At 38.7% G+C, this 27,060-nt stretch overlaps 2 protein-coding genes across 2 annotated transcripts; one reads left to right on the top strand and one right to left on the bottom strand.

Moving 5' to 3' along the window:
- Nucleotides 1-829: 829 nt before the first annotated feature.
- ppm1aa (protein phosphatase, Mg2+/Mn2+ dependent, 1Aa) lies at nt 830-15,063 on the bottom strand. The gene is made up of 6 exons (XM_068338827.1): nt 14,681-15,063; nt 12,914-13,767; nt 12,695-12,812; nt 11,934-12,045; nt 11,722-11,779; nt 830-1,628 (listed from the first exon to the last, which is right to left on the bottom strand). Exons 2-6 carry the CDS (start codon nt 13,748-13,750, stop codon nt 1,599-1,601), a joined length of 1,155 nt encoding a protein of 384 aa, XP_068194928.1. The 5' UTR covers nt 13,751-13,767; nt 14,681-15,063; the 3' UTR covers nt 830-1,598.
- Nucleotides 15,064-22,206: 7,143 nt separating this feature from the next.
- dhrs7 (dehydrogenase/reductase (SDR family) member 7) lies at nt 22,207-27,037 on the top strand. Its single transcript, XM_068339154.1, has 7 exons — nt 22,207-22,473; nt 24,233-24,385; nt 24,475-24,581; nt 24,879-25,118; nt 25,336-25,458; nt 25,592-25,807; nt 26,346-27,037. Exons 1-7 carry the CDS (start codon nt 22,344-22,346, stop codon nt 26,385-26,387), a joined length of 1,011 nt encoding a protein of 336 aa, XP_068195255.1. The 5' UTR covers nt 22,207-22,343; the 3' UTR covers nt 26,388-27,037.
- Nucleotides 27,038-27,060: the final 23 nt, after the last annotated feature.

Below are 27,060 nucleotides of genomic sequence, written 5' to 3'. Positions count from 1 at the left end.
GCAAGCAGAGCACACCCGATGGGGAAAAAGGTGCCATGCAACCATAAGAACTCATTGCAGTTAGCAGATTTGTTCAGACTTTGAATTTCCAAATAAAGTTCCCAAAAAATAGCTTTAGAAGTTTTACAGTCAATAGTTTCTCCTATCATTAGACTGATAAAGTTTTTTTTAAAATAGTCAGTGCTTTGACTGTTCACATCACGTAAATTGTAAGATTTTAAAATGAAAAGAATTAAAAACCTATAACCTAAAACAAACTTGGCAGAAGCTGCCATTAAGATGAAGCAAGTGATTAGAAATTAAATGGTGCCCAGTGGCCATGTTAAAAAAATTATCTCCAGAATGATTTTTGAATGACAAAGACGTGTAAATAGTCCGAACCTGGCTGCAGCTGCAAACCACTGTAAACCAGGGGTCAATTATACTACTTGCTTCATCTCAGTTAATAATATAGTTATCATATAAAGCTTGATGTTGTTCACATAGCATAAAGCAATTAATCTGTGCTAGCCAAAGCTTTGTGGAGTAATAACTGGTGAATGCCTATGTCATGATAATTAACAAGGCTGGAAGAAAAGGAAGAGCAGACAATGAGTGAGGAATGGGAGAGCAATTCCCTTTAACTGCAGCCTGGTCTGCTGTCTGATCCATGGGGGAAATTTAAGTTAGAGCTCAACATACAGATTTGTCTTTACATTAACACAAGTGTGCACACACATACACAGAAGCACCCATGCACGCTTGCAAGCCTCTATTTGTGCATACGAACGGGTATTTTATTTCCCATTAGATGCCTCAAAGAAATGAAAAAAACTTCAGACAACCAGAATGAATGCGAAATACCTTTGCCATTATTATTTGAGCATTTACAGAAAACCACTTACAAAAATAAAACACAATAAAAAAAAGCACAGGGAAAAATTATTAGGATTTAAATGGTTTTGATATAGAGAGCTTACTGTGCTGTCAACTATACAATTTACCCGTTTCTTAAAGGAGAATAGACAAACTGAAAAAAAAAAGAAAAGCACAGAGACATTGTGCCTGCAGGCCAAGCAGAAATACTCACTGAATAGACATTTGTTACAATTCCAGAAGAGCAGGAAAAGGCAGATAGTGCATAAAAGGTTATCTTTTTCATTTCTTTCATTTTTTAACTTAAAATCAAGCTGCATTAAATACAGGCTGTTTGTACAGGACAATTGCACTTCACAAAAACAAATATACAAACACACACAAGGAAATGTGAATCAAATTAATTACAGCAAAAAAAAAACTACTGAAGCTGATTATTTAACAAAAAGAAAGAAGACCTTGTGAACTTGTTATGGATTACTTTAGAGGAAAATATTAAGGTAGGTGAACATAAAGGGGAGACAAGACGGTAGGGATCCTGAACTCCAGAGTGAACTGGTGCTGCACTATACCAGGTCTGTGTGCATGCAACTCCTCCTCCTCTTCTTCCTCCCATGAAATTCCCTTCTTAGAAACCAAAAGCTCAGAGTGACGGAGAGACAGACTGCTGAGCTGAGCTGCTGTGGGTCTTGAGAGGATGGTGGTTTGTAAACTCTATGCAGTGTTAGTGGTAGGAGGTTGTGTTACCACATGTCGTCTGTGGACGCAGAGTCCTTGATGAGAGAAAAGAGGAAGGAGAAATCCTTCAGACTCTGGTTCTACATCGTCCATATCTTTATCAAGAGGTTGAAGCATGTATGACATGTGACAGATTACTACCATTATTCAGAAGATGATGGTGAATGAACACCGTCAACTTAACATCTATCATGTTGTAAAAACAGGTCAAATGCACTATATTATTTATTTTTTAACGAATGCTGCATGAATATATTTAAAAATAACACATTAATTACATTGTGCTAGTCAAGTTGTTACTCACTGGCTGACAGATGGAAGTCTGCTTGATGAAAGCACCTTTGTGTACTGAACACTCACTAGCTAAAGCTTCTGATGCCAAGTTATTTGTTTCAAAGTAAAAATAGTTGTGTGTTCAACCACCAATTCATCCTCATTAGGAGAGTTGGCTACCAAACTGTACTGTCATGGGCAATTACACCACTATTAAGGAATAGACTTACATTCAATCTGTGCCAATCTTCAGAGCATTAAGAGAGCGATGCAATATAACCTTTCTACCATGTTTTATATCATTGGCACAAATGGAAATGATCTTTGACCATAATGCAAAACCAAACAGGGCAGAGTGTATAACCTGAGAAGATGCCTGTCCAAACACAAAATATACCAAAAACAAACAAACAGTGCATCATATTTGAAAGCCTGAAAGCCGAATCCTGTGTACAGAATCAGCTTACACCAGCATGTCTGTGCCAGCATCACACTCGTTCATACAGAGTTGAACCTTCAACAAAAGGGTAAAGAAAATTCAGATACCCAGTTTGTGAGCTATGGCCACCAAGGACAAAATCCATGTTCTCTGATCTTTGTTAAGCATACTCTCTGTGCAGCATTAGGCAAAAGTTCTTCAGATATCGTGTTGACAAAAAATCTGGGCATGTGAGGACAAAAAGATATTGACCACAAGCTAATCACTTCATCCTTGGGTCAAATAGCAAAAAATCCTCAAGAGGGGCTGTGCATCCTGACAACATTTTTGGGCAATGACAGTTGCCAGTGTAGAGGCATAAAAACCAAAAGTCAGTCAGAAGCTGGGGGTGTGGTTTACACAAACAAATTTGTTTTGGTCTTTTCTCAGGAGCGGCAGTGGCTCAGTGGTAAAGCGGGCGGTAGAGAGGTTCGTCCTATGATTTCAAGATCGGCGGTTCGATTCCCGCTCCCGCCCAAAAAAATACCTGGAGGTGAGCTGACAGTGGGAGATGTCAGCTCACCTCTGGAGCACTGCCGAGGTGCCCTTGAGCAAGGTACCGTCCCCTTTACAAATTGCTCATTTAAGGCGCACCAAGAAGGAGCTGCCTGCCACTCTACCTCCCCCGCATGCCTACAGGCCCCTTTGTGTGTGTGTGTGATACAGGGGCCTGTACTCACAAATATATATGTATGCATGCGTTTGAGTAGCTAGAGTGTGCGTTCTTAATTTCCCTTCGGGGATCAAACCAGTATATTAAAATTAAAAATCAAAATTAAAAAATTCAATTATGGCTGGAGGTGGGTGACATAAACAAGGCTGGATAAACCGGTGTCCCGTATGTGTACGCCATATAAGCATAACATACTTCTACATTGGGGAGAACAAGTATTTGAAAAACGGACTAATTTGCAGAGTGACGTGAGTGACGGAATCTAAATCAAAAATCCATTAAATAACAATGGCTGTTAAATAATTAATTTGCATTTCACTGCATGATACAAGTATTTGAACACATACCAGTAAGAATTCAAACTCTCAACAGACCTGCTAACTTTTTGTTAAGAAGTCCTCCTGTTCTCCACTCATTACCTGTGTTAACTGCACCTGTTTGAACTTAAGTGTGTTTTTGTAGATCTGGAGAAAGCTTATGACAGGGTGCCCAGAGAGAAACTGTGGTATTGTATGAGGAAGTCTGGAGTGGCAGAGAAGTATGTTAGAGGGGTGCAGGACATGTATGAAGACTGTAAAACAGTGGTGAGGTGGGCTGTATGTGTGACAGAAGAGTTCAAGGTGGAGGTGGGACTGCATCAGGGATAAGCTCTGAGGCCCTTCTTGTTCGCTATGGTGATGGACAGGCTGACAGACGAGGTTAGACAGGAATCTCCATGGACTATGATGTTTGCAGATGACATTGTGATCTGTGGTGAGAGCAGGGAACAGGTGGAAGAGAAGCTAGAGAGGTGGAGGTTTTTCTTGGAAAGGAGAGGAATGACGGTTAGTCGCAGTAAGACAGAGTACATGTGTGTGAATGAGAGGGACCCAAGTGGAAGAGTTAGGTTACAAGGAGAAGAGATCAACAAGGTGGAGGATTTTAAGTACTTAAGGTCAACAGTCCAGAGCAATGGAGAGAGTGGAAAAGGGGTGAAGAAGCGTGTACAGGTAGGATGGAACAGGTGGAGAAAGTGTCAGGTGTGATGTGTGATAGAAGAGTTTCAGCTCAAATGAAAGGAAAGGTGTACAAAACTTTGGTGAGACCAGCAAAATTGTTTGGTCTAGAGACAGTGTCACTGAAGAAAAGACAGGAGACAGAGCTGGAGGTAGCAGAGATGAAGATACTGAGGTTCCCTTTGGGAGTGACCAGGATGGATAGGATCAGGAATGAGTACATCAGAGGGACAGCACATGTTACAGATTTTGGAAATAAAGTCAGAGAGGCCAGACTGAGATGTTTTGGACATGTCCAGAGGGGAAATAGAGAATATATTGGTAGAAGGATGTTGAGTTTTGAACTGCCAGGCAGGAGGCCTAGAGGAAGACCAAAGAAGAGGTTTATGGATGTAGTGAAAGAGGACATGAAGGTAGTTGGTATGAGAAGACGATGCAGAAGACGAGGTTAAATGGAGGCAACTGATTTGCTGTGGCGACCCCTGAAGGGAAAAGCCGAAAGGAAAAGAAGAAGACTTGTATAAAAGACACTTGTTCATACACTAAATCAAACAGACTCCAACCTCTCCACAATGGCCAAGACCAGAGAGCTGTGTGAGGAAATCAGGGATAAAATTGTAGACCTGCACAAGGCTGGAATGGGCTACAGGACAACAGGCAAGCAGTTTGGTGAGAAGGCAACAACTGTTGGAGCAATTATTAGAAAATGGAAGATAACATCAATCTCCCTCAGTCTGGCGCTCCATGTAAGACCTCACCTTGTGGGGCATCAATGATCACGAGGTAGGTGAGGGAACAGCCAGAAGTACAAGGCAAAGGGGACAGGACTACAATGTATATATGAATATGAATCATATAATGCGACTTTCTGGATTTTTGTTTTAGATTCCGTAACTCACGGGTTGAAAAGTACCAATGACAAAAATTACAGACTTCTGCGTGTTTTACAAGCAGGAAAAGCTGCAAAACCTGCTGTGTATCGAATACTTGCTCTGTATATAACAAGAATTTAATTATACCAACACATCATTTTGAACACGTGTGTTGAAGTATGTGTTGGGGCAGGTTTGATTGAATTATTGCAGACTGCTTAACTCACTGCCCTGTCCAGCCCATGTATGATTTGTCTGCTGGCAGTCTGGAGCACAAGTGGACTTTATTATTTTGTGAATACATTGGAGTTCCTACGGCTGTTAATAGGTGTCACCTTAAATGGCAAATCATTTTCTGTAATATTTGTTCAAATTGTTGTTTCTGCCAAAATTATTTTACAGTTGCTAGCTTAAAATGCTAATTTACAGAACACATGAGAAAATAATGCAACAGTGAGTTGGATCTTAGTTGCTTCATTTGTTCTTTTCATTCTGGACTATTCATGCGGAAGACAAACATTTCTTCTGAGAAATGCATTTTAGCATTCTCTAAAGAAGTTTTCTTCGTATGAACTTTTGAACCCAAACTGGTTTTGAAAAGAGAACTTTATGCTTACGTTAAACATTTTTGCAACTGATGGCCAATGACCAGTGAAAACAGACAAAGGACTGTAATATTCGTTTTGTTAGAAAGCCTACAAAACCAAAAAAATAGGGCATAAAGATAACACTGAACAGTCTACACGGTGGGTGCCTTACTGTAGGTTGGACAAGGCTTACTCTTGGCTTGTCTTTTGTCAAACAGGAAAGAATATCAGCTGCCTTTGTCACATCAAATACTGCACATTTACCAGATAAATGCAGTTCTGGATACATGAAAGAAAAAAATTCTCACAATTTTTTATACTTTTAAGGCTATTCTCTGCTAACACATCTCACCTTCACAGCTGGCCCAGGCCTCTGCCAGGTATTAGTGTGCCAAAATTGTGTTATTTTCACTAAATTGCTGCTATTCCTAGCGGTGTTAAGCAATAAAATTCAACATTTAAATTTTCTTACAATGTCCAAGCGCAAAGACGTTGTAACATGACAACATTTGTAGTTATTTGCCTTGATACTGATAGTCTTGCAATGTAATTACTGTACTTCGACACACTGTTTGGTTTATGCTGAAATATTTCAGTTGTGCCAAGTAGTTCTGAAAAAAGTAACTATTTCAATATACCAGCTACAGATAATAAAAGTCAGCAAGGAATACATCTGAAAGACTGTACAGCACTTGATGCCATGTTTTATCCTGGCCTGGTGCGTTTCAGCATGTCAACTATAATAGGTAAGAATAGCTACCTTAACACAGATATGAAGCTGCCTAATCCTGAGACCAATAAATGCTGCTGTTTACCAAGAATGGCAGCTGCTAATCAAATATGCTTTTGTTCAGTTTATGCTGCAGCTTACAGTTGTAACCTTGAAATAGTAACAGAGCTGCAGCCATGTAACTCCTAGATGAAGTAAACAATTGGAGCAAACAATTCACCAGTATCCAGGCACTTGGTTTATCAAAATACAAAAACAAGTGTTAACCTCCAGTGCAGACACACTTCTGTATGATCTTAGTCCAACGCCAAAGGAACGCTCTGGCTATTGATTGCACCACTTCAATTTCAGGAATTTTAACGCTTATACATCAATTTGAATCATTTTAACAATCTCATACCTAATGATGCCATTTATAAATAATGAAGCATTATTTTTAATAGGATCCACGATGAGGAGAGCACCCCACCTGAAATTCAAAACAGACTATGCTGCGAGCCAAACAGAGTTCACATTTATTGAACTGTCCAGTACATGCAATATCTTAATCTGACAATTTCAAATTGGAACGATTACTACTTTTTCCTCAACAAGATAAATAGGTGATTGGGCCATGAGTTTGACTCGTGCAATATGTCATTATTTCTTGTGCGTTTAGAGCCATTACCCACAGAAAAGTGATAAAACATTATCACAATAAGCATGACCTTATCCCTTATTCCTTCAGGAATAAGGGATAAGGTCAGCTCAACTGACCTACTGCCACCAATGTGCCTAAGCACATCAAATTTACTAAATATTTTTATCTTGTGATTTAGAGACAAATTTGTCAGACTTTTTCTGTATCTTTGGTGATACAGCTTGCCTTAGATCACAATGTTTTAACTAGAACCAAGCAGTCACAGACTGCAACACCCATGAATTCAAAATTTTACCCTGATCTACTTGAATAGGTCAAAGAACAAAAGCTAGTGCTCTGACCTACTGTCATTGATGAAAGCACTAGCTTTGATCTAGTATGGTCTTACTCACACTGTCCTCCCTTGTCTTTCCATCCTATCTGGTTCCTGAGTGTACAAAAGTTGAATTTTGACCTTGACCTAGTTTTTTCAAGGTCATCATTGCATTTTCATGCCACCTGAGTATTGTGCTTTTTGTTTCATCTCTCTATCAGCAATGGTTGTGAAGATATTTGGTGGACATACTAATGGACGAACGAACGGACGAAAACACAAACACTGACAATCACAATACATCATCGCTTTGAAGCGGGATGTAATAACAGAGAGTCAAGTGGTAATCGGTCTGTCAGCCATTGGGTATGTGCCATGGCATTGTCTTTCTGCTTTACCTTCATCCAAAATGTGCAACCATATAAAAAAACAAGGAGGGGCCCTTGCTTGAAGTCAGAATGTCAAGGCTGAGAACAATTATTCAGCCATAAAGCTGTGTGTTATTAGATATGATCCTGACAGTATCATAATGAAAAACTGTGTTTTTGCAGCAGCTGTAGGAATGTTAATGAATGGAGCCAAATCATGTGGTGCATTCAATGATGAACATCTCCACTGTCTCCTCTCACTCTATGTGGAAGATTTTGGACTAATTTTTATACAGTTGACGGCATCTTGGCAGATTTGGAGCTTAAATCTGCCTAGTAGTGATGAAATAGTCACCACAGAGTCAAAGTTCACTAGAGACCCACTCGACTCAATTGGCATCAGAATATGATCTAGCCAGCTAAAAGTGAGCAATAGAGATGTTTTGCTCTCAGAGATCAACTTGTCATCTTCAGATTCAATATGCCAAAAACAAGGACGTTTTTTTGGAGAACATTCTGATAGAAAAGACATTTTCATTCAAGCATAATTGTTAATAAATATGATATGGAAATGTGTTTTTTGATAAACGATTTCTGTCTAAGCCCTTCCTTAGACAGAAAAACACTGGCTTGAAACAAACAAATCCAGATGTGCAAAGATCATTGTATGCCCTCAATGAACTGGCAGAGAAAATGGTGCTAAAGGTGGTTCGAGTGACTGCCCGTGTCACAGAATACTTTAACAAATAGACTTTTTAGTCACTTTTAAAAAAATTCTGAAATCATCTCTATGCAGGGCTTTAGTGACAAATTTTATCATCTGGTTGTTCAGTACAATACAGCTGAAGTCCTTAGTTTTAAAGCTAATTAAACATGAGATAGTAATATAAAAGGCTGCATTTGTGCAAACATGAGTTGTTACAAGTATCAGTCTTCACTGTCAAGGATAAGATTACATGCGCACAATTTAACTGTAGAGGATACACTAGCTTATTTGATAATGTTTTAAAAGAAAATATTTGAGTGAACTCTTACAGCAGCTGTGAGATCTCTTTGTGAACTAATTGTCTCCATAAATCAACATGTAGTGTCTGCAGTTTTTAATTCAATCCACACAAAAAGACAATTTTACCAACAAGTCTGTTCTGTTTTGCCAAATCCAACATGCAAATCAAACCTATGACTTCCATACCGGATCGGTCAAGGCCTGGGTTAACAATGACCGCCATCGGTGCTGTTGACCTATAGGGTGCCGGTGGAAATTGGACTACTGTTGGTCAAAGGAGAGGAGGAAAGTGTGTTCGTAGGAAGAGAAGAGGAACGCTAAGAGTATAGGACTGACAGTAGGGACGTTGAATTTTGTAACTATGACAAGAAAAGGTAGAGTTGGTTGACATGATACAGAGGAGGAAGGTAGATATACTGTGTGTCCAGGAGACCAGGTGGAAAGGTAGCAAGGCAAGAAGTTTAGGAGCAGGGTTCAAGTTTTTCTATCATGGTGTAGATAGAAAAAGAAATGGAGGAGGAGTTATCTGGAAGGAGGGGTTTGTTAGGAATGTCCTGGAGGTAAAACAGTGTCAGATAGAGTGATGAGACTGAAGCTACAACTCAAAGGTGTGATGTTCAATGTTGTTAGTGGGTATGCTCCACAGGTAGGATGTGAGCTGGAGGAGAAGGAGAAATTCTGGTTGGACTTTGACGAAGTGATGCAGAGCATACCTAGAAGTGAGAGAGTTGTAATTAGTGCAGACTTCAACGGACATGTTGGAGCAGGAAAGAGAGGTGATGAGGAGGTGATCGGCAGGTTTGGTATCCAGGAGAGGAAGAACAGATGGTAGTTGACTTTGCAAAAAGGATGGAAATGGCTATAGTGAATATTTTCTTCCAGAAGAGGCAGGAATATAGGGTGACCTATAAGAGTGGAGGTAGGAGCACACAGGTAAGACTATATCTTGTGTAGACGGTGTAATCTGAAGGAGATCAGTGGAGAGCAGGAGAGCAGACAGGAGTACAGGGAGAAGCAACGTAAGGTGAAGGTAGAGGTAGCAAAGGCCAACAAGGGGCTTATGATGACTTGTTTGCTAAGTTGGACAGTAAGGAGGGAAAGACTGATCTATACAGGTTAGCAAGACAGAGAGACAGAGATGGGAAGGACATGCAGCAGGTTCGGGTGATTAACGATAGAGATGGAAGTCTAGTGACAGGTGCCAGTAGTGTGATGGAAAGATGGAAAGAGTACTTTGAAGAGTTGATGAACGTGGAAAATGAGAGAACAAAGACTAGAAGAGGTGACTGTTGTGGACCAGGATGTAGCAAAGATTAGTCAGGAAGAAGTGAGGAGGGCATTGAAGAGGATGAAGAATGGAAAGGCAGTCGGTCCTGATGATATACCTGTAGAGGTTTAGAGTACCTAGGAGAGGTGGCAGTAGAGTTTCTGACTGGGTTGTTCAACAGGATCTTAGATAGTGAGGAGATGGCTGAGGAATGGAGAAGTGTGCTGGCGCCCATTTTTAAGAACAAGAGAGATGTGCAGAGTTGTGGCAACTACAGAGGAATAAAGCTGATGAGCCATACAATGAAGTTATGGGAAAGAGTAGTGGAAGCTAGACTAAGTGAGCATTTGTGAGCAGCAGTATGGTTTCATCTAAAAAAAAAAAAGTACTACAGATGCAGTATTTCCTCTGAGGATGTTGATAGGGATGTACAGAGAAGGCCAAAGGGAGCTGCATTGTTGTTTTTGTAGATCTGGAGAAAACTTATGACAGGGTGCCCAGAGAGAAACTGTGGTATTGTATGAGGAAGTCTGGAGTGGCAGAGAAGTATGTTAGAAAAGTGCAGGATATGTATGAGGACTGTAAGACAGTGGTGAGGTATGCTGTAGGAGTGACAAAGGAGTTTAAGGGGGAGGTGGGACTGCATCAGGGATCAGCTCTGAGCCCCTTCTTGTGATGCACAGGCTGACAGACGAGGTTAGACAGGAGTCTCCATGGACTATGATGTTTGCAGATGACATTGTGATCTGTAGTGAGAGCAGGGAACAGGTGGAGGAGAAGCTAGAGAGGTAGAGGTTTTTCTTGGAAAGGAATGAAGGTTAGCCGCAGTAAGACAGAGTACATGTGTGTGAATGAGAGGGACCCAAGTGGAAGAGTTAGGTTACAGAGAGAAGAGATCAACAAGGTGGAGGATTTTAAGTACTTAGGGTCAACAGTCCAGAGCAACGGAGAGTGGAAAAGAGGTGAAGAAACGTGTACAGGCAGGATGGAACGGGCGGAGAAAAGTGTCAGGTGTGATGTGTGATAGAAGAGTTTCAGCTAAAATGAAAGGTGTACAACACTGTGGTGAGACCAGCGATGTTGTTTGATCTAGAGACAGTGTCACTGAGGAAAGACAGGAGACAGAGCTGGAGGTAGCAGAGATGAAGAAGCTGAGGTTCTCTTTGGGATTGACCAGGAAGGATAGGATCAAGAATGAGTACATCAGAGGGACAGCACATGTTAGAGGTTTTGGAAATAAAGTCAGAGATGCCAGACTGAGATGGTTTGGACATGTCCAGAGGAGACATATTGAATATATTGGTAGAAGGATGCTGAGTTTTGAACTGCCAAGCAGGAGGCCTTGAGGAAGACCAAAGAAGAGGTTTATGAATGTAGTGAAAGAGGACATGAAGGTAGTTGGTGTGAGAGAAGACGATGCAGAAGACGAGGTTAGCTGGAGGCAACTGATTCGCTGTGGCGACCCCTGAAGGGAAAAGCCGAAAGGAAAAGAAGAAGACGACCAACAAGTCTGTTCCTCTTTATGGAAGAATAAATAAGTGAAATCAGGTGCAGCATCTGCAATGGAATTGTGGTCCTTTGCAAATATTAAACTATGTTAAGCCTCTGATTTAGGACTACTGATAGAAAACAATCTAACATAGAATGCTTATATAGTGGTGCTTTTGCCCAGTTTCTCTCTTTGCTTTTCGAGACACAGACATGTACAGAGACACCCTTGATAGGTCACCATGTTATTGTAGAATTAATCTGCATTACTCTGACTCCATTTTGAGGAGTGCATTACAAGAATATTTCCTTGTTTCATCTTGCTAAATGCTAATGACATGCCTAAAAATTGTTAATTGCACGTCTCACTTCAAAAGGCATGCATGCATCCATACAAAGACACCTACATGGAGTTAAAAGATAAGCTGGGATACTTACTGTGTCATCGCTTCGGTATGGGTTGAGTTTGTTGTACATTGCTTCAATAACAGTTCGTCTGAAGGGATAAAAAGGTATAATGATGTATTATTGGTAAATATACTATACAGAATATAAATAAATTATACAGAAACAAAGTTTTTTACCTGACATATTCAGAAAAAATGACACCATTTAATAGGCTTCCATGACAAATCATAAAGACAACTCACTTGCTAGCCAATTCTCCTCCAGGGGGAAGGTTAGGGATGGCCTCAGACGCTAACGTACGCATGACATGGACCAAATCTGGGACACCTTCATCCCCCTGCTTTTTGATAATTTCTGTTGGAAAACAAAGTTTAATTCTTTTCAATCCTTGAACAAAATGTACCAATGAGTGTGTAGAAAATATTATATGTGGAGTAAAAATACATTATGGAAAACCTCTCGCTTGCAAAACCATACCATCAAATTTAGCTTGACCAGACTCCCAACCTGAATATCACTAGTATATTTTTTCGTCTTAATTAAGAATATATTATTCCATACCACGTTATTACAGTAATTTGAAAAAAGATGCAATACTACTTTGAAAAAATAGGCAACACATTTGTCATGATATAATACAATTTTGGAAAGGTGACGCTTCAATGTTGCTCTTCGTGAGTTTTCCCTCCTTTTCTCCTCAATGAAAGAGTTGTTCCATACATGAAACAATAATTTCAAGACAGAGATTTAAAGATGTTGAAAGGAAATTTTAATGTAACTACTTTTAAAAATACTGTTCAGCTCCACTGCAAACATAATTATGTATTTCTTTTTCTCATTTCAGCTTTAGCATACTAGCTATTGAATTTGTTAACTAATCAATTTGGACAATATAGTCTTTTTTTTATCATAAAAAGGACAACAATCAGAAACAAAGAAGGGAGATTATCAATGCTGCACTTAATCAGTTATGTATTAAAACAAATCAACTTCTATATCCTACCTTCTACTCTGCCTTCCAGATATTTATCCAACTCAGCCTCCTTTTTCACTGCCTCTGGAGATACCTTTGGGGCCCCAGGAAAGGAGATTAACACAACACTCATATTGTCTCGACTTCCCTGAAAAATAAAGAACAGGACCAAAGGTCATGTAAATCAATCATGACAACAAAACAGACATATATGTAACAAAATGTCAAAGTGTTGTGAACATGCCAAACCTTGTACAAGCAGGTGTCAACAATTTCATTGCTGACTCTTTCAAGATCTTCTGTCACCTCTAGCCTTGACCTTACAAAGTCACACAGTTCCTCATTGGCCATGACATCCCAGATGCCATCACATGCTAGAATAATGAATTCATCTTCCGCATCACATCTCTCTATTGCATAAACTTCAGGCTCAGGAGACACAAGTTGCTCTGTTGGGCCTTTTCCATGCACACACTTGTAGTCGAAGTCTCCCAAAGCCCGAGACACAGCAAGGGACCCATTAACTCGCTGTATCATGACTGAACCTCCGGCATTCTGGATCCTTTCCTTTTCCAGTGGGTTGCTGGGTTTGTGATCTTGTGTGAAGAAATGCACAGCTCCACCACGGCTGAGGAGTCCCCGCGAGTCACCACAGTTAATGAAGTAGATATGGCTCGAAGAAATCATCACTCCCACCGCAGTAGAGCCACTGCGGTCCACACCATGCTTCTTCTCCGAGATGGTTCGCATGTGCTCATCAATCTGCAAGAATCCTGTGCGGATCCCACTCTTTACTCTATCCACCGAAGGGTCCTCCTGTAGAGCCGTCTGGAAGTCTGAGTTGCTGGTGATGTGCTCCAGCAGGTGCTCACAGCAGTACTTGGCCACCTGAGAGCCAGCGTGGCCATCATAAACGGCAAAGAATGACCAGTGGTCAAGACCATGAGGCAGCCCAATCACTGCAGTGTGCGCATCTTCCATCTCTACTCGCCAACCTTGCATGCTACTCAACCCATACCTCAGGTTGTTACCCTCACCATGGGAATTGTACTTTTCCATCTTTGGTTTGTCCAGAAATGCACCCATTTTGTCCTTCTTAATACCTGCAACAAAATTTTTTTTTTTAAAAATGAATCCATTCAAGAAATAAGACAGAAAAGTGGTGTGTTTCTAATTGAGTTGTTATGTATAGGTATGTGGAGAAAAAAAGCAGATTTCAATATTAAATACAGTGAATGCTATGGTATAACTGCACAAGTGTAACTACGTTTGTGAAGACTGGTATACACCACGTTCTATCAATTTGTGTCCAAAGATTTTGATACAGAAGCTCAGTTTAAACCCTGTCCTCTAATCTAAAAATAGTAGACTCGTGTACACATTTTGACTACATATTAGGAACAGTGCTTGAGAAGATCATTTTAAAATGCATTCAATCTCCTGGTTGATCAAGTTCAACCCAAAGTGCGTGTAACGATTTCAAATGAAGATATTTCGCCTCAATTGAATTAGGAATACGCGACCGGGAAGCATCTCTGACCTTCGCCATGCAGAGCACTTTAACATACTAGCTTGTCGGAATAGAATTAGCTAGTTAAAGCTATCATTACATGCCTGGAGAGCTAACCTTAGCTATCGATCCCTCGATAACCACAACAGAACAATTCCAGGAGACCAGAAAAATCCCACATTAATGTTGACGTTAGCACAAATAAGTTGTTTAACGTAATAAATCTGTTTATTGGGGAAAGCTTAACGTTAGCAGAGGAGGTTAGCTCCATAGCAAGAACAGACTCCAACCCAAATAAACAAACAGGCTTGCCTGGTTGTGGGCCTTGACCCTTGTCCCTCACGGCTAACTCCGACGGGCCTACTTCTACCCCAGTCTGCCATCGTGATGTTAAGGCAGTGAACAGCCTTCGGCCTTGCTAAGGCATTATCGTTACGTGCTAACATAGCTTAGGTAGCTAACTATTCAACAGTTACTGGCAAAATAATTAAAATTATATAACTTACCAAATATCCAAAAATATCGACTGACAGCAACGGAAGCTACAAAGGTGATAAAGACTGGCTGGCGGCGGTTCACACCAGAGATGTACGCCGAGGAAACAGAGGGTTTGCAGCGGTTAGCTAGGCTAGCTAGCCAGTTAGCTAGCAATGAGTAATCGTCACTCAAGGCTCAGTGCCTATAAATTGTTTCAGAACAGAAGTCCCTCTTTGCGTACGCCCGTGATTCATTACATTATCTCAGCTGGCGATCTAATCTATAGCTGTTCTAATAAACTTCGTGGGAATTTGTGGATCGGAGCTTTGCGTAGCCAAGCCAGGGGAAGCTGAAACGTTTGTCCCAGCCTCACCACTACACAGCTTGACAGCTTACAAGCTAACACTAGCTGCTGAGGAGCACAGAGCAGAGCCCCGGAGAACGGCGCTTGGCTATGCAGCGATTTTGCCCTAGCGGCGGAACCAGGTAACTACAGCTTGACGCGATACATAAAAATGAAGTTTAGAGGAGAAATTACAGAAGGGCAAGAACAAAATGTTCAATAAAATATAAGTTTATCATGATTAATTACCTAAATGACTATGTTTAGTTTACAATTTCATTAAAAAAATTAATTCATTGACGTAATGTTGAAATTTAAGTGATTTATACACATTAGATTTATGTAGTCTCACTGCAACAAGGAACAAATGTGTGTCCATGACAAACGGGGCATTGTGATGAGTACTTTTGGTCATCCAGCCAGAATAGATTGAGTGAGCAGCAGTAGGGTTGCATTTTATTGCACTGTAGATTGAAATGGTTTGTTGTAGTTGTAGTTATTAGTTTTTTCATTTCCTAACCTGTAATTTATAAAGATATGTGATTAGAATAGTCATATACAGTAACTGTATATTCTTTGGTTGATTTTCTCCACTTTAAGATATGGAATACTTCATATTCTTAAGTAATATCCCTCTTATTGCATAGAATAAATCTGGATTGCTCCTGAAATTTCATCACTAGTATCCATGGGAGTTTCTTACCAGGAAGGAAATCAATTTTGCCAACAAAGTGCTGGTAAATCTACCATGTATTAATACCAAATCGCAGTTGAGGATTTTGGACTGATGCGACTCATTCTACCTCAGTCAGTCAGTCAGTCATCTTCAGATTACCACCGCTATATTCGCCGCAGCGGGTCACGGGGAGCCGGAGCCTATCTCGGCGGCATAGGGCGTGAGGCGGGGGACACTCCGGGCACGACGCCAGTGCATCGCGGTCATTCTACCTCAAATATTTTTGAAATTAAATAATGAAATGAAATCAAATTAATATCAGGACATCCAAGTGGAATGAATTAGCGAATCAGTAAAGATTCTCTAATTCAAGGTTGACAGTCTGTTAACAGTCTGCTTACTGTACCTGTGACTGTGGGCGTGTGTGCAGATGTTTGTGTGTGTGTGTGTGTGTGTGTGTGTGTGTGTGTGTGTGTGTGTGTGTGTGTGTGTGTGTGTGTGTGTGTGTGTGTGTGTCTGTGTTGGTGTGTGTGTGTATGTGTGAATGGGGGTGGGGGTGGGGCTATATGTGTCACTTTTTATTCTTGTATGTTTCATTATTTTATCACATTTTATCTTGTGAAGCACTTTGAGTTGCATTTTTTATGTATGAAAAGTGCTATATAAATAAAGTTTGATTTGATTTGATTTGATAAAGTGGAGTGCCATGCTGTTATGACAATGTTCTCCACACTTAACTCTTTCGGAGCGATGCAGGATTTTACCAACCATGTGACAGATTCAATCCATGGTGGAAGCAGTCTTCACACAACAGTTGCCATTTTTGACCTAAACATCTGTATACAACCAACTATTGCATAACAGGCAACACTCATAAACTTCCAGAACACATCCAAATATAGGACTCACAGCTTCACACCAACACCTATTGTCTAACACCATAATACATACACAGTCCTGTATAACTGTATAACTTACTTTTGTTGGTAGATAATTTAGTCCTTAAAGAAAAGGACTGAAATCAAAAAAGAGACACTTTTTGGTTTGAGTTTGAATAAGAATACTTTCCACGTGCAGTTTTACTTGAAAGCTATGCTCATCCAATGAAAATAAAGCTGAATGTTAAAATAGGAATTTAGGATTTGTTTTTAGTGAATTAACACGCAACCTTGAAATTCTATGAGTGAACCATTTGTGCAATTATGTGATGTTTCTGATCACACTCATGTATGATAATTCAATAATTGATTATATTGCTTCATAGAAATTAGTTAGAAGCTCAAGATGATGTGTTAGTGGTAAAAATTTTCAGGGGAGGAAAAGAAGAAACAATTACAGTACATCCACCTTACACCAGTGTCAGGTGATCATTTACGTCAAAGAGAGTCTTTGCTGCTTTTCATCAAGGAAATTAAGTGAGACTACAACTTTCGGTTTCGATAAATTGATATTTTAAAGCAAATGAACCTCCATCATTTGACATGTCACTCCCTTGGGCCTCCAGAAAGTCACTGCAACTGCTAATCCAGTGAACTACAACTATCTACAAGCAACTAAATTAGTATTCAAATATCAATCATGTTGAAAATCAATGACGAATATCAAATCTTAAAGCACAAATGGCCATTATAATTGTAGCCATTGACTTTAAGATCAACAGTGACTCACACAGACTCTGTACATCACAACATTTTTATTCAAAGTCTACATGAATCAGTCACTTTAGCGTTTCATGTACCTAAAGGATGAGGACATTTATGTTTCAATAAGGAATTAGTGATAACCTGCAGATACAAAATTTTCTTCTGGGAGTCCACAAAGGTCAGTGCTTGTACCACTGCTCATCAATATCTGTACACTCTAACCTGGTATTATCATAAAGAAACATCCTATTTTATACCATTCCTATAGTGATAACATAGTTGTATGTCACCCTTCTCTCTGGTAATCTTGGTCACATTAACCGACCACATACAGAAGACATTACTTGCTGGAAGTTTAAAATATACTTTTTGAAACTTAGATTAAATATAAAATGCTAATAATCCTTAAATACAGAGACAAAATTTCTTCATACCAGGCATCATTGTCTTTGAAAGACTGTGAGCAAGACACAAACACTGGAACAACTTGAATTCAGACCTTACTTAAGATATCAAAAATAACGTGACAAACATTATCAGTATAACCAGAACTCACTTTTAGCAACATAGCCACATTTATGACTCAATGTGGCTATGAGCAGCAAATCACTTAATGGTTTGGTTCATTAATGTTAAAGCAGTTAGGTCCCTCTGGTTATCAATAGAATGTGTATAAGATCCACCTATAATTTGGTGTTTATAAGCTCATGTTTACTTCATTTTCCTGTTTTTTCAAACTATCCTTCAATAACACCTGATGAATACATATATAAAAATCCATTGTCACATTTTACCCACTAGAGGGACTTCATCACGTTTATTTTTGGAACATTTGACCACCCTAATATAGGCATCCAAAACACATTTTATGTTAGTATTCTAAACATGTGGTGTAGTGCAAAATCACCATGCATTATGGTCCTGATACAATTGACAATTAAAAAAAAACTGAACAAAACAAAAAATACACCAATAAAAAACTAAAACTTTTTGTTTAACTTTTTAAAAATGTATTTGGAGTGTATTTCAGAGATGAATGGCATGTTAGGCAAATGTTTGAAAGCCAGAGTTAATTGAAAGAACAACTAGGAACGCAGAATCAACAGAGCAGAAAGGAAGAAATAACTCATAAGAAACTGGAGCAAGGATTTATAGGTTAAAGGAAGAACCTTAAAATCATTTATTTTTGTGGATGCAGACTTTACTCTACGTACTTTGTTTGTCTATTTGGACACATGCCAGGTAGGTCACTCTTTAACTGTATTTGTTAATAGTTCATGCCTTTGGTATGGACCAGTTCAGTCTTAAAAAGTGTGCAACAAACGACAGGGTCATTTTGCTTTTCTTTGCTGAAAGAAACTTACACTTATTTTAATTGTGTAACTACATTTTAGAATAAGCAATGACAGAAATATGGCATGTTCTCCAATGTTAGGTCATTTGTTAGGCAATCAGTGTTGTGTCGTACTTTTTATTTGCACATCTGGTTGAACTTGTTTTCAGAAAACGTTCATTATGACTTAGACAACTATGCTATTAGGCTCACAATATTTATAATACTCCAGGACAAATGAATACCCATTACAAATGGCATGTTTAAAATGTGCATAACCTCATTTGAGACTAATTAGAAGTTGTCAATATATGATACATTTTTTGTTTGACTGACAGCTAGTACTGATGTATTTCAGGCCTTGATGGAGCTCAACGTCCTGGTTACAGTTTCCATTACCAAGCAGGTGTGGACTCACATGATACAGTAATTAATTGTTCTTTCTGTCTCTCATTCCCCTATCTCGATTACCATTATATGAAATACTTCAAACTTGGCATGTTCATTCTGTGGCATGGGACACCAAAAAATTGTAAAGACCATTTCTGCTGCTGCTTTTCCCCTTAAAGTGACTTTTAAACAGAAATCCAGTGGTTCATTGTAAGCACTGCAAATCAGACGCGTCTCAACACAGCAGGATAATCACGATATTGTTTAATGTTTCATTTGAATGTGCGTTGATAACCGGGGAAATTGTTTAAAATATGACAATCTGTTAATCATGTCCTCTCCTACATTGTTGAACAATCTTTACATTCTGCTACACTTTGACTAGAGGTTACATGTGCTGCTGGATGCTGGAAATAATGTTACTTGCATGAAATCTAGAAAGTTGTGACCAGTAATAATCCAGGACAAATTAATGCCCATTACAGATGGTATCTACTGTATAAAATTTGCTTAACCCCAATTGAGACTACATTAGAGTTAACTATTCAAGTCACACTTTCCCATTCTTCAGATTTGTATATTTTCTGTGCCTTTTCAGATTTCATCCATCCATCTTCTAAATAGGCTTCACCTGTTGCAGGGGACGCTCTGAGCACGATGCCGGTAAACCGCAGAGCCACACATATACACAGACAAACATGCACGCACACACTCACACTTACAGTAAATTTGGGACTGGCCAGTTAACCTGAAGTGCATGTTTTTGGAGGAGGAAGCCAGAGATACACATGATACCGCAAGGCTGTGGGGCCATTGTCACTGTCAGCAGTATAGCTGGCTAAATTAATGCTCATTCCAAATTGCATGTTTAAAACTGGTGTAACCTCATTTGAAACTAATGAGAAGATAGTTTGCTTTATGGGTGTGTTAAAATGCTTCATTTGTATTTGACATGAGCGCCATGAGCTACAACATCTCTGTTGCTTTAGCCCGTAGTTGTGAATGTGTGCTTGAGTGGTTGAGTGGTTGAGGCATGATTGAGGGAAGAAACATTCACAAATTTAAAGCTGGTATGTTCAATGCATAAACTTATTTGAGGAAAATGTTTTGACCAAAGTTATTGTGGTGAATAGCATAGACCTAACATATGTCAGATTTAGAATCAGGGAGGTTCATTTGATTTTTTTTTTCCCCAATTGAATGTGATTTTAGTCTCAAATGAGACAAAACACTGAAATCACACCAAAGAGTGACAAGCCAAAGTGTAGATATGTTTATCTGATGGTCACCTTGCTTCACTGTTATTTCATGAACACTTGGAAGCAAATTTAGTATGAATACAGCGACATATATAGAACAATTACATTCTGGACTATTTTTAGAGTAGCTGTTAGTGAACCAGAAATTTAAGAAAAATTATGGCCTTATATTATCATGGTTACACAACTCTAAAACATTCATATTTTGGCTTGTTATTTTTCCATCATGGGTATGAGTTTTCTTTTTCAGAGAGCCAGACGAGCTGTTTCCAGACATATTTTACACATGTAACTACTCCAGCTACATATTTAGCACTCAGGCATGGGAATGGTCAAACAAAGCATTTAACACCGTTGGAAACCAAACCAAGACAAAAGTGTCTTAACACAGCAGGATAGTCAAGATATTATTTAATGTTTTATTTGAATGGGTGTTGATAACTCGGGTAATGGTTTACAATATGACAGTCTGTTAATCATGTCCTCACCTACATTCTCGAACAATCTTTATTTTCTGCTACATTTTAACTAGAGGTTACATGTGGTGCTGGATGCTGGGATTAATGTTACTAAAGCTTGCATAACCTCATTTGAGACTAATTAGAAGCTGGTTGATACAGTATCTTAGTGAATTTGACTTCTTCCCCACAGTGCAGACTGATTGGCGTTATGTATGCTTTTAACTTTGAATGCCATATAATAGAATAAAGAAAGAAAGAAACTTTATTTTATTAATCCCCAGCGGGGAAATTATTTCTTCACTCAGACTATACATATATACTGCACGTTAGACATGCGTACATTGTTGTGTACAGGGCCCTGAAACAAACACACAACACACTAGGGGCAATTTGTACAGGGGGAAGCAGAGTGACGGGCAGCGACTTCACGTTGCGCCCCAATTGAGCAGCTTGTATGGGGGACAGCGCCTTGCTCAATGGGGCCTCAGCAGTGACCGGGAGGTGAGCTGACACCTCCCACTGTCAGCTCACACTCCCGAAGAAGGCTGCTTATATTATATTGTAAAATAGAAAAAAAAAGTTTGTGTTTTAGGCAAACATCATGTTTGCAAGGTAAGATTTCTTTAGTTTTCTCATAACTTTAATTCTGAACATGATTCCCTGATGAGAGTATCTTAAAGACCAACTGATTTTAAATAATTTGTATGATTCCTTATTCATTTTTCAAAGCTATAACTCTTGTCCAATTTCCTTATGATGTAGCTATGTTTATACATTTAATTGTTTTATAGCTGCCTGTGTTTTGAATGATTAGATCATTGAATTTAACCCCAATACCCTCTGTACTGTTAATGTTACTGTAATTGTAGTATGTTATTAATAAATCTGAAAATGGAACACTTTAAATCAGGAGACATGACACATGCTGCACATTGGATTCTATGAAAAATATATCATGAAGAGTTGTGGCAGAGCAAGAACTTATTGCATCCGAAGACAGTCATGACACACATCTGTATTTGGTTTGAATAGAGATATTAGAACAGAGGGTGAAATTAATAAAATTATTTTGGACAAATTACATTATTTTTTCACAGTAATAAACTGAAAAACGTGGTGGATTTTATTCCTCATAGTGCATAGTTTCTACAAGAAGTGAGTTACGTGTGTTCAGACGCTGTCGCGTCCCTTGAGAAATCTCGCGAGAAGTCCAAAGTCTACTTGTATGTGAGGAGAAAAAATAGTGAAATAATTTTTTTTCGTCCAGTACTCATCCAACTACATATTAGTTCCATTTCCTTTAATTTTAACATATTATCCCCACAATACTGTGACGCAGAAAATACATTTTGAGACTGAAAAATTAGACGAAAATGAAACCTGTCCGCGTCAAAAACATACTCTCGCTAGATTTCGAGAGCTCTTCCTGCTCCAAGCTAGTTCCGTAGCAAGGAAGCTAGGGAGACTGAAATGTTGTGATTAGTACGAGCTACACCTTCCGGTTAGGTCGCGGTGAGGACTGGGGAAGGACCGGAAGACGCAACGACGTTAAAAGACTTTCCAGTGACAGTAGTTAAGTCGGCTACAATGGACTGCTGCGTTTTAACTGCACTGTGGTATCTTATACCACTGTGTTTGCTTATTTGTCTTGCGATTTTTATCGTCGCCGACGCAGATTTCACTCTGCTGTGGGCGAGTCGGTTTGGACATGAACCAGGTAAGAACCCTGTCCTCATCTGCCCTTATAGTTCAGCCTTTTACGCACATTCGTGCAATACCACCGTAATGACGACCCTTCTCCATGCAGAACACAGGTGAACATTGGTGGCCCCCTTGTTACTACTTGTTGGATTTGGATTCCGTTATTCTGCTCACACATTCTTTAACTTGTTGCATTCTGGCATTTAAAAAAAAACTTTAATATTAATAAAGTGTAAAACATTTTATGTCAGGCTGCCAATGGTAATTCTGTTGTCTCCTGTCTTGGAAAAAAAAAGTGTTTTATAATAACATTATCTTCAAGGTAATATGTCAGTGAAAAACAAGTTTCAAGGTTTCAACTTTTATATTAATATTGCAGTTGTCTCTGATTCTGACTGCCAACTTCTTTTTTACTGTTGAACCATTTAAATGTATAAAAGGAAATACAGTACATTCCAAACTAAATATTATAGGAGGTCGATAAAGAAATATACACAAATGCATGACAAAACAGAAAAATATTTTATCAAAAAAGAAGTGGATTGTATATAGTGAACGATGCACATTGTTCCCATCATTAGCCTAATTTGTTGTCCCAGCGGTTGTATTATAAGGAGATGTAATCAAGCTCCATCATTTATCAGCCAGTCTTTTCTTAAAGGTACATTTAATCTTTGCTGGTAGATGAGTCCTTCAGCTGCCCAGTGGAAATGGGATTCTGCATTGGCTCAAATTAACTAATATGGTGAAGGCCTCAATTACAGGTATAAAAATACATGAACTAGCACAATCAGCACTAATTTTCACCTCATAGGTGGAATCCATGTTTAAATCAATTTTGTTCACTTAAATTGAACCTATGCCTGCTGTAAATGGAGGAGACATGTATTTCTTAAAGACGTTTCTACAGGAAGAGAACATACAGAACATACTTTCAAAAGTATTGGCACAAGAGACCAATCCTTCCTTTTTGCTGTACAAAGTCAACATTTGTACAAAGCCTGAAGATGGGGCAAAGGATCAGTATGCCAGCTTTTATTTAATGGTATTTTCATCACAATCTGATTTAAAAAGAAACTATTAAGATATCACCCTTTTTCTTTTAGTGTTTAGGTTTTCATTAATTCGCAACAGCTGCAGGAAAGAAATTCCTTAGGGGTTTCACAAGGACTACTCTCTAATGTCTATGCGTTAATTGTATATTGTAATGAATTGTACTGAAAACATTAATTATTAGTGGTTTAAAAACCACAGACAAGACTGCAGTACTTACTGTTGGCCGAAGTCTGAGACAAGCCATTTCCTTTCCTAAGAATACTTATTTTCAATTTTTGTTTTTTATGCGCCGTCATTCAGTGAAACTTGCAGATGTTATAAATCCCCTTGAGAAACGTCATCGTGTTTTGCATATTGAGCCACACTAATAAAGAGCAACTTTAGAGGCAAAAAGCATTGTCAAGAAGAACACCATAAGTGCTATAGTATATTTTGATTGGATTTTTCACACAACAAAACACAAATTAGAAGACATCTGAAATAAAGTTGTAACAATAAGGTACAGTGCTTTTCTCTGAATGAGTTTTAGCAAAATAGAAACAATAGGGAAACAGCAGTCTGGGAATCTAATTATCTCAAATTGTTTCCATGGTAATTGAACCAGACCAGAACCAGTGATTGGTCAATCCTGATAAAGTTGGTGTTATTCAGTTTTGATATTAGTTACAAATCTGGCATGCAGTATGAAATACCTCCTTCTGTTTATTTCCTTTATTCAGAGAATAAACTAAAGGGGAAAGTGGTGTGGGTCACTGGAGCTTCTAGTGGTATTGGAGAGGAGCTAGCCTACCAGCTTGCAAAGTGTGGCGCACGTCTCATCCTGTCTGCTCGGCGTGAGGACGAACTAAATAGGGTGAAACGTCATTGTTTAGGTGAGAGATTCTTTTTATTGAAAGCTGCAATATTGCTTCATTCAGCCGACTAAATGTTACTCTACTATTTCTGTCATTTATTTCACAAGAGTGCTCCGATCTTCAGAGTGACAGTATTCTTGTTCTTCCACTTGATCTAATGGAGAGATCGTCACATGAAGAAAAAACAAAAGCTGTGATCCAGCACTTTGGACATGTTAAGTTGTTGCAATTACTTTATTACAATACAATATTTTACTACTTTGACTATTTTTTGTTTGACTGACAACTTAATAACTTTTACATAACCATTTATCTGTTTTATACTGTAATAGATGTCCACTTTTCCCTGTTTGAAAGACAGCTTGTTAAATTGGCACAATTTTTGTTCTATTGCTGTTATATCATGTGAATATGTAACTGACACCAAGTGAAAGAATTCTATTATAAGTTAAAAGAGTTTACTATTCAACTTCAATTCCTGAGATCTGTATATTTTTTTGTGACTTTTCAGATTGACGTGCTAGTTAACAATGGTGGGCGAAGTCAGCGCTCTCTTGCGACAGAGGCGAGTATTGATGTATATCAGGCCTTGATGGAGCTCAACTTCCTGGGTACAGTTTCCATCACTAAGCAGGTGCTGCCTCACATGATACAGCAAGGCTGTGGGGCCATTGTCACTGTCAGCAGTATATCTGGACTGATGGGCGTGCCCCTGGCAACAGGCTACACGGCTAGCAAACATGCTCTTCAGGTAAAGAGCGAACAGATTAAAAAGTACAACAGTCATTCAAAACACAGTGTTTTCTAATAAGTTAAAGATGACTAAATTTTTTCCAGTATTTCTCGGACAACCATGTTTTTTGGAGATGACTTCTGAACATTATAATTCAAATTTCATATTAGATATTAATAAATATATTAATAGGATCTTATATATCTATTTTTGTCTGTAATTATATTGTCTAAAGGGTTTCTTTAATTCACTCCGGATTGAACTAAGTGAACATCCAAACATACTCATCAGCCTAGTGTGTCCAGGACCTGTGGTATCACAAATTGTCCAGAATGTGTTCACAGAGCAATTGAACAAGGTAATTTGCTTTATTTTTATAGAACCATTAATAGTGAACATAATAATTCTGTTGTATTTGTAATGTGTGTTATCAGCTACAACATATCTGTAGCTTTATTTTTCAATTAACTTTTTCTCTTTCATCACATAAGCCTCTGCACAGTCCTGGTAACCAGGACCATAAGATGCCAACAAGCCGCTGTGCCCGTTTAATGCTCGTTGGAATGACCAATGGTGTCAATGAGATGTGGATCTCGCAGCAGCCCTTCCTCTTGTTGTGTTACTTGTGGCAGTACACTCCCACATTTGGTCGGTTCATCATGAACTCCTTTGGGAGAAGAAGGGTCCGCAATTTCCAAGCTGGTCTGGTAGGTGTTTCATCTCGTTCATGGAAATCTTTCTTTAAAAAATCACTCAAAAATTATTGTCATGATGTCAGGCTAGTTGTTTTCTTTTTCTCAGTTTGATTTTGCTGTTACATTATGTGTGGTTGACCTTTTTCTGTTAGACCTTGGAATGAGGGATACGTCAGAAAACTAATAGTACCTGAATAAAGACAATTGTGGCAGCAACTATGGAGAACTGACTCTTGCTGCGGGGGTCTCAGCTGTTATTGTCCTTGTGTGATTCTTAAGAGATTTAATGTGACTCCCTCCTTGTGGTGCAGATTGATTGTTCACTGTGTGTGTTAGCCTGTGTAGGCAGTGACAGCTGCAGTACATGAAGAAAGGTCATATCTCAATAGGGTATATATCGGAACATCACACACTCATATTTATTAAGGAATAAAGAAAGTCTGTCTGGATCTTGGACGGCCCCCACTTATTTACAACAGATTGAGAATGTCACTAGGAAGCAGTCCAGTCCAGTACTGTCGCTAAATCCTCTTTGTTTTTTTTTCTCCAGGATGCAGACTCATCGTACTTCAGAAAGCTCAAGACATCCTGAAAGTAAGGTCATTGCTAAAGATGAATCGCTTGGACTTCATATGGAATGTTTAATTCAAGTAGTAGGTCTTCCAGCATATATTTTAGTTTTTTGCCATTAAACTACAAGGAAAACTATTTGGGTGATAATAAAACCAGGAGTGGAGTAAAACCCACATTTCTCAACCAGGATGGTGGTTGTGCCATGAAAATTAAAATTGTGATGAGAGTGACATCATGGAACAAATAAAAAATTAGAAAAGGTTTATCTAAAAGGTTCATCAAGTATTACAAACAATAGTTTGAAACAAGTTTTATCATTTTGTTGTCAGAAAACGAGCAGATGGGTCAATTTATTTCTGACTTTAATCCCAGCTGGCTGTGATTCAACAAGTGTGTAAATAAATTCAGATGGAGTTGGCTAGAAAAAAAAAATCTGTCATAGAAGCCAGTGAACAGGAGCAGTTCTCTGTGGTTCATTTTAGTTTTACACTTTAAGAAATAATTGTTTGACAAATCCTAAATTGAAGACAATTCAATAGATATTTCTGCCTGCTTAAACCATGTCTTGATTAGAATTCGAATAGTTAATCAAATCGTTGATGAATGTTTTGCTTATTGTAACTAATTTTAAATGAAATTATCTGTATTATTAAAGTTATGCTGAGTTTTTGCTTTGTCCTTTTACTTTGTCC

This window comes from Antennarius striatus, chromosome 17 (assembly GCF_040054535.1).
Source record: "Antennarius striatus isolate MH-2024 chromosome 17, ASM4005453v1, whole genome shotgun sequence".
In the NCBI taxonomy this organism is placed as follows: Eukaryota; Metazoa; Chordata; class Actinopteri; order Lophiiformes; family Antennariidae; genus Antennarius; species Antennarius striatus.
This window is presented reverse-complemented; position numbering and strand designations above follow the sequence as displayed.

What these genes read in the sequence shown, in the direction of transcription:
- dhrs7 (XM_068339154.1), top strand. Translation starts at nt 22,344, where the DNA reads ATGGACTGCTGCGTTTTAACTGCACTGTGGTATCTTATACCACTGTGT. An exon ending in TCGGTTTGGACATGAACCAG is followed by an intron (nt 22,474 to 24,232) that starts GTAAGAACCCTG and finishes TCCTTTATTCAG; the next exon opens with AGAATAAACTAAAGGGGAAA. An exon ending in TGATCCAGCACTTTGGACAT is followed by an intron (nt 24,582 to 24,878) that starts GTTAAGTTGTTG and finishes GTGACTTTTCAG; the next exon opens with ATTGACGTGCTAGTTAACAA.
- ppm1aa (XM_068338827.1), bottom strand. Translation starts at nt 13,750, where the DNA reads ATGGGTGCATTTCTGGACAAACCAAAGATGGAAAAGTACAATTCCCAT. An exon ending in TCTGGAAGGCAGAGTAGAAG is followed by an intron (nt 12,046 to 12,694) that starts GTAGGATATAGA and finishes GTTTTCCAACAG; the next exon opens with AAATTATCAAAAAGCAGGGG. An exon ending in GGAGGAGAATTGGCTAGCAA is followed by an intron (nt 11,780 to 11,933) that starts GTGAGTTGTCTT and finishes TTATCCCTTCAG; the next exon opens with ACGAACTGTTATTGAAGCAA.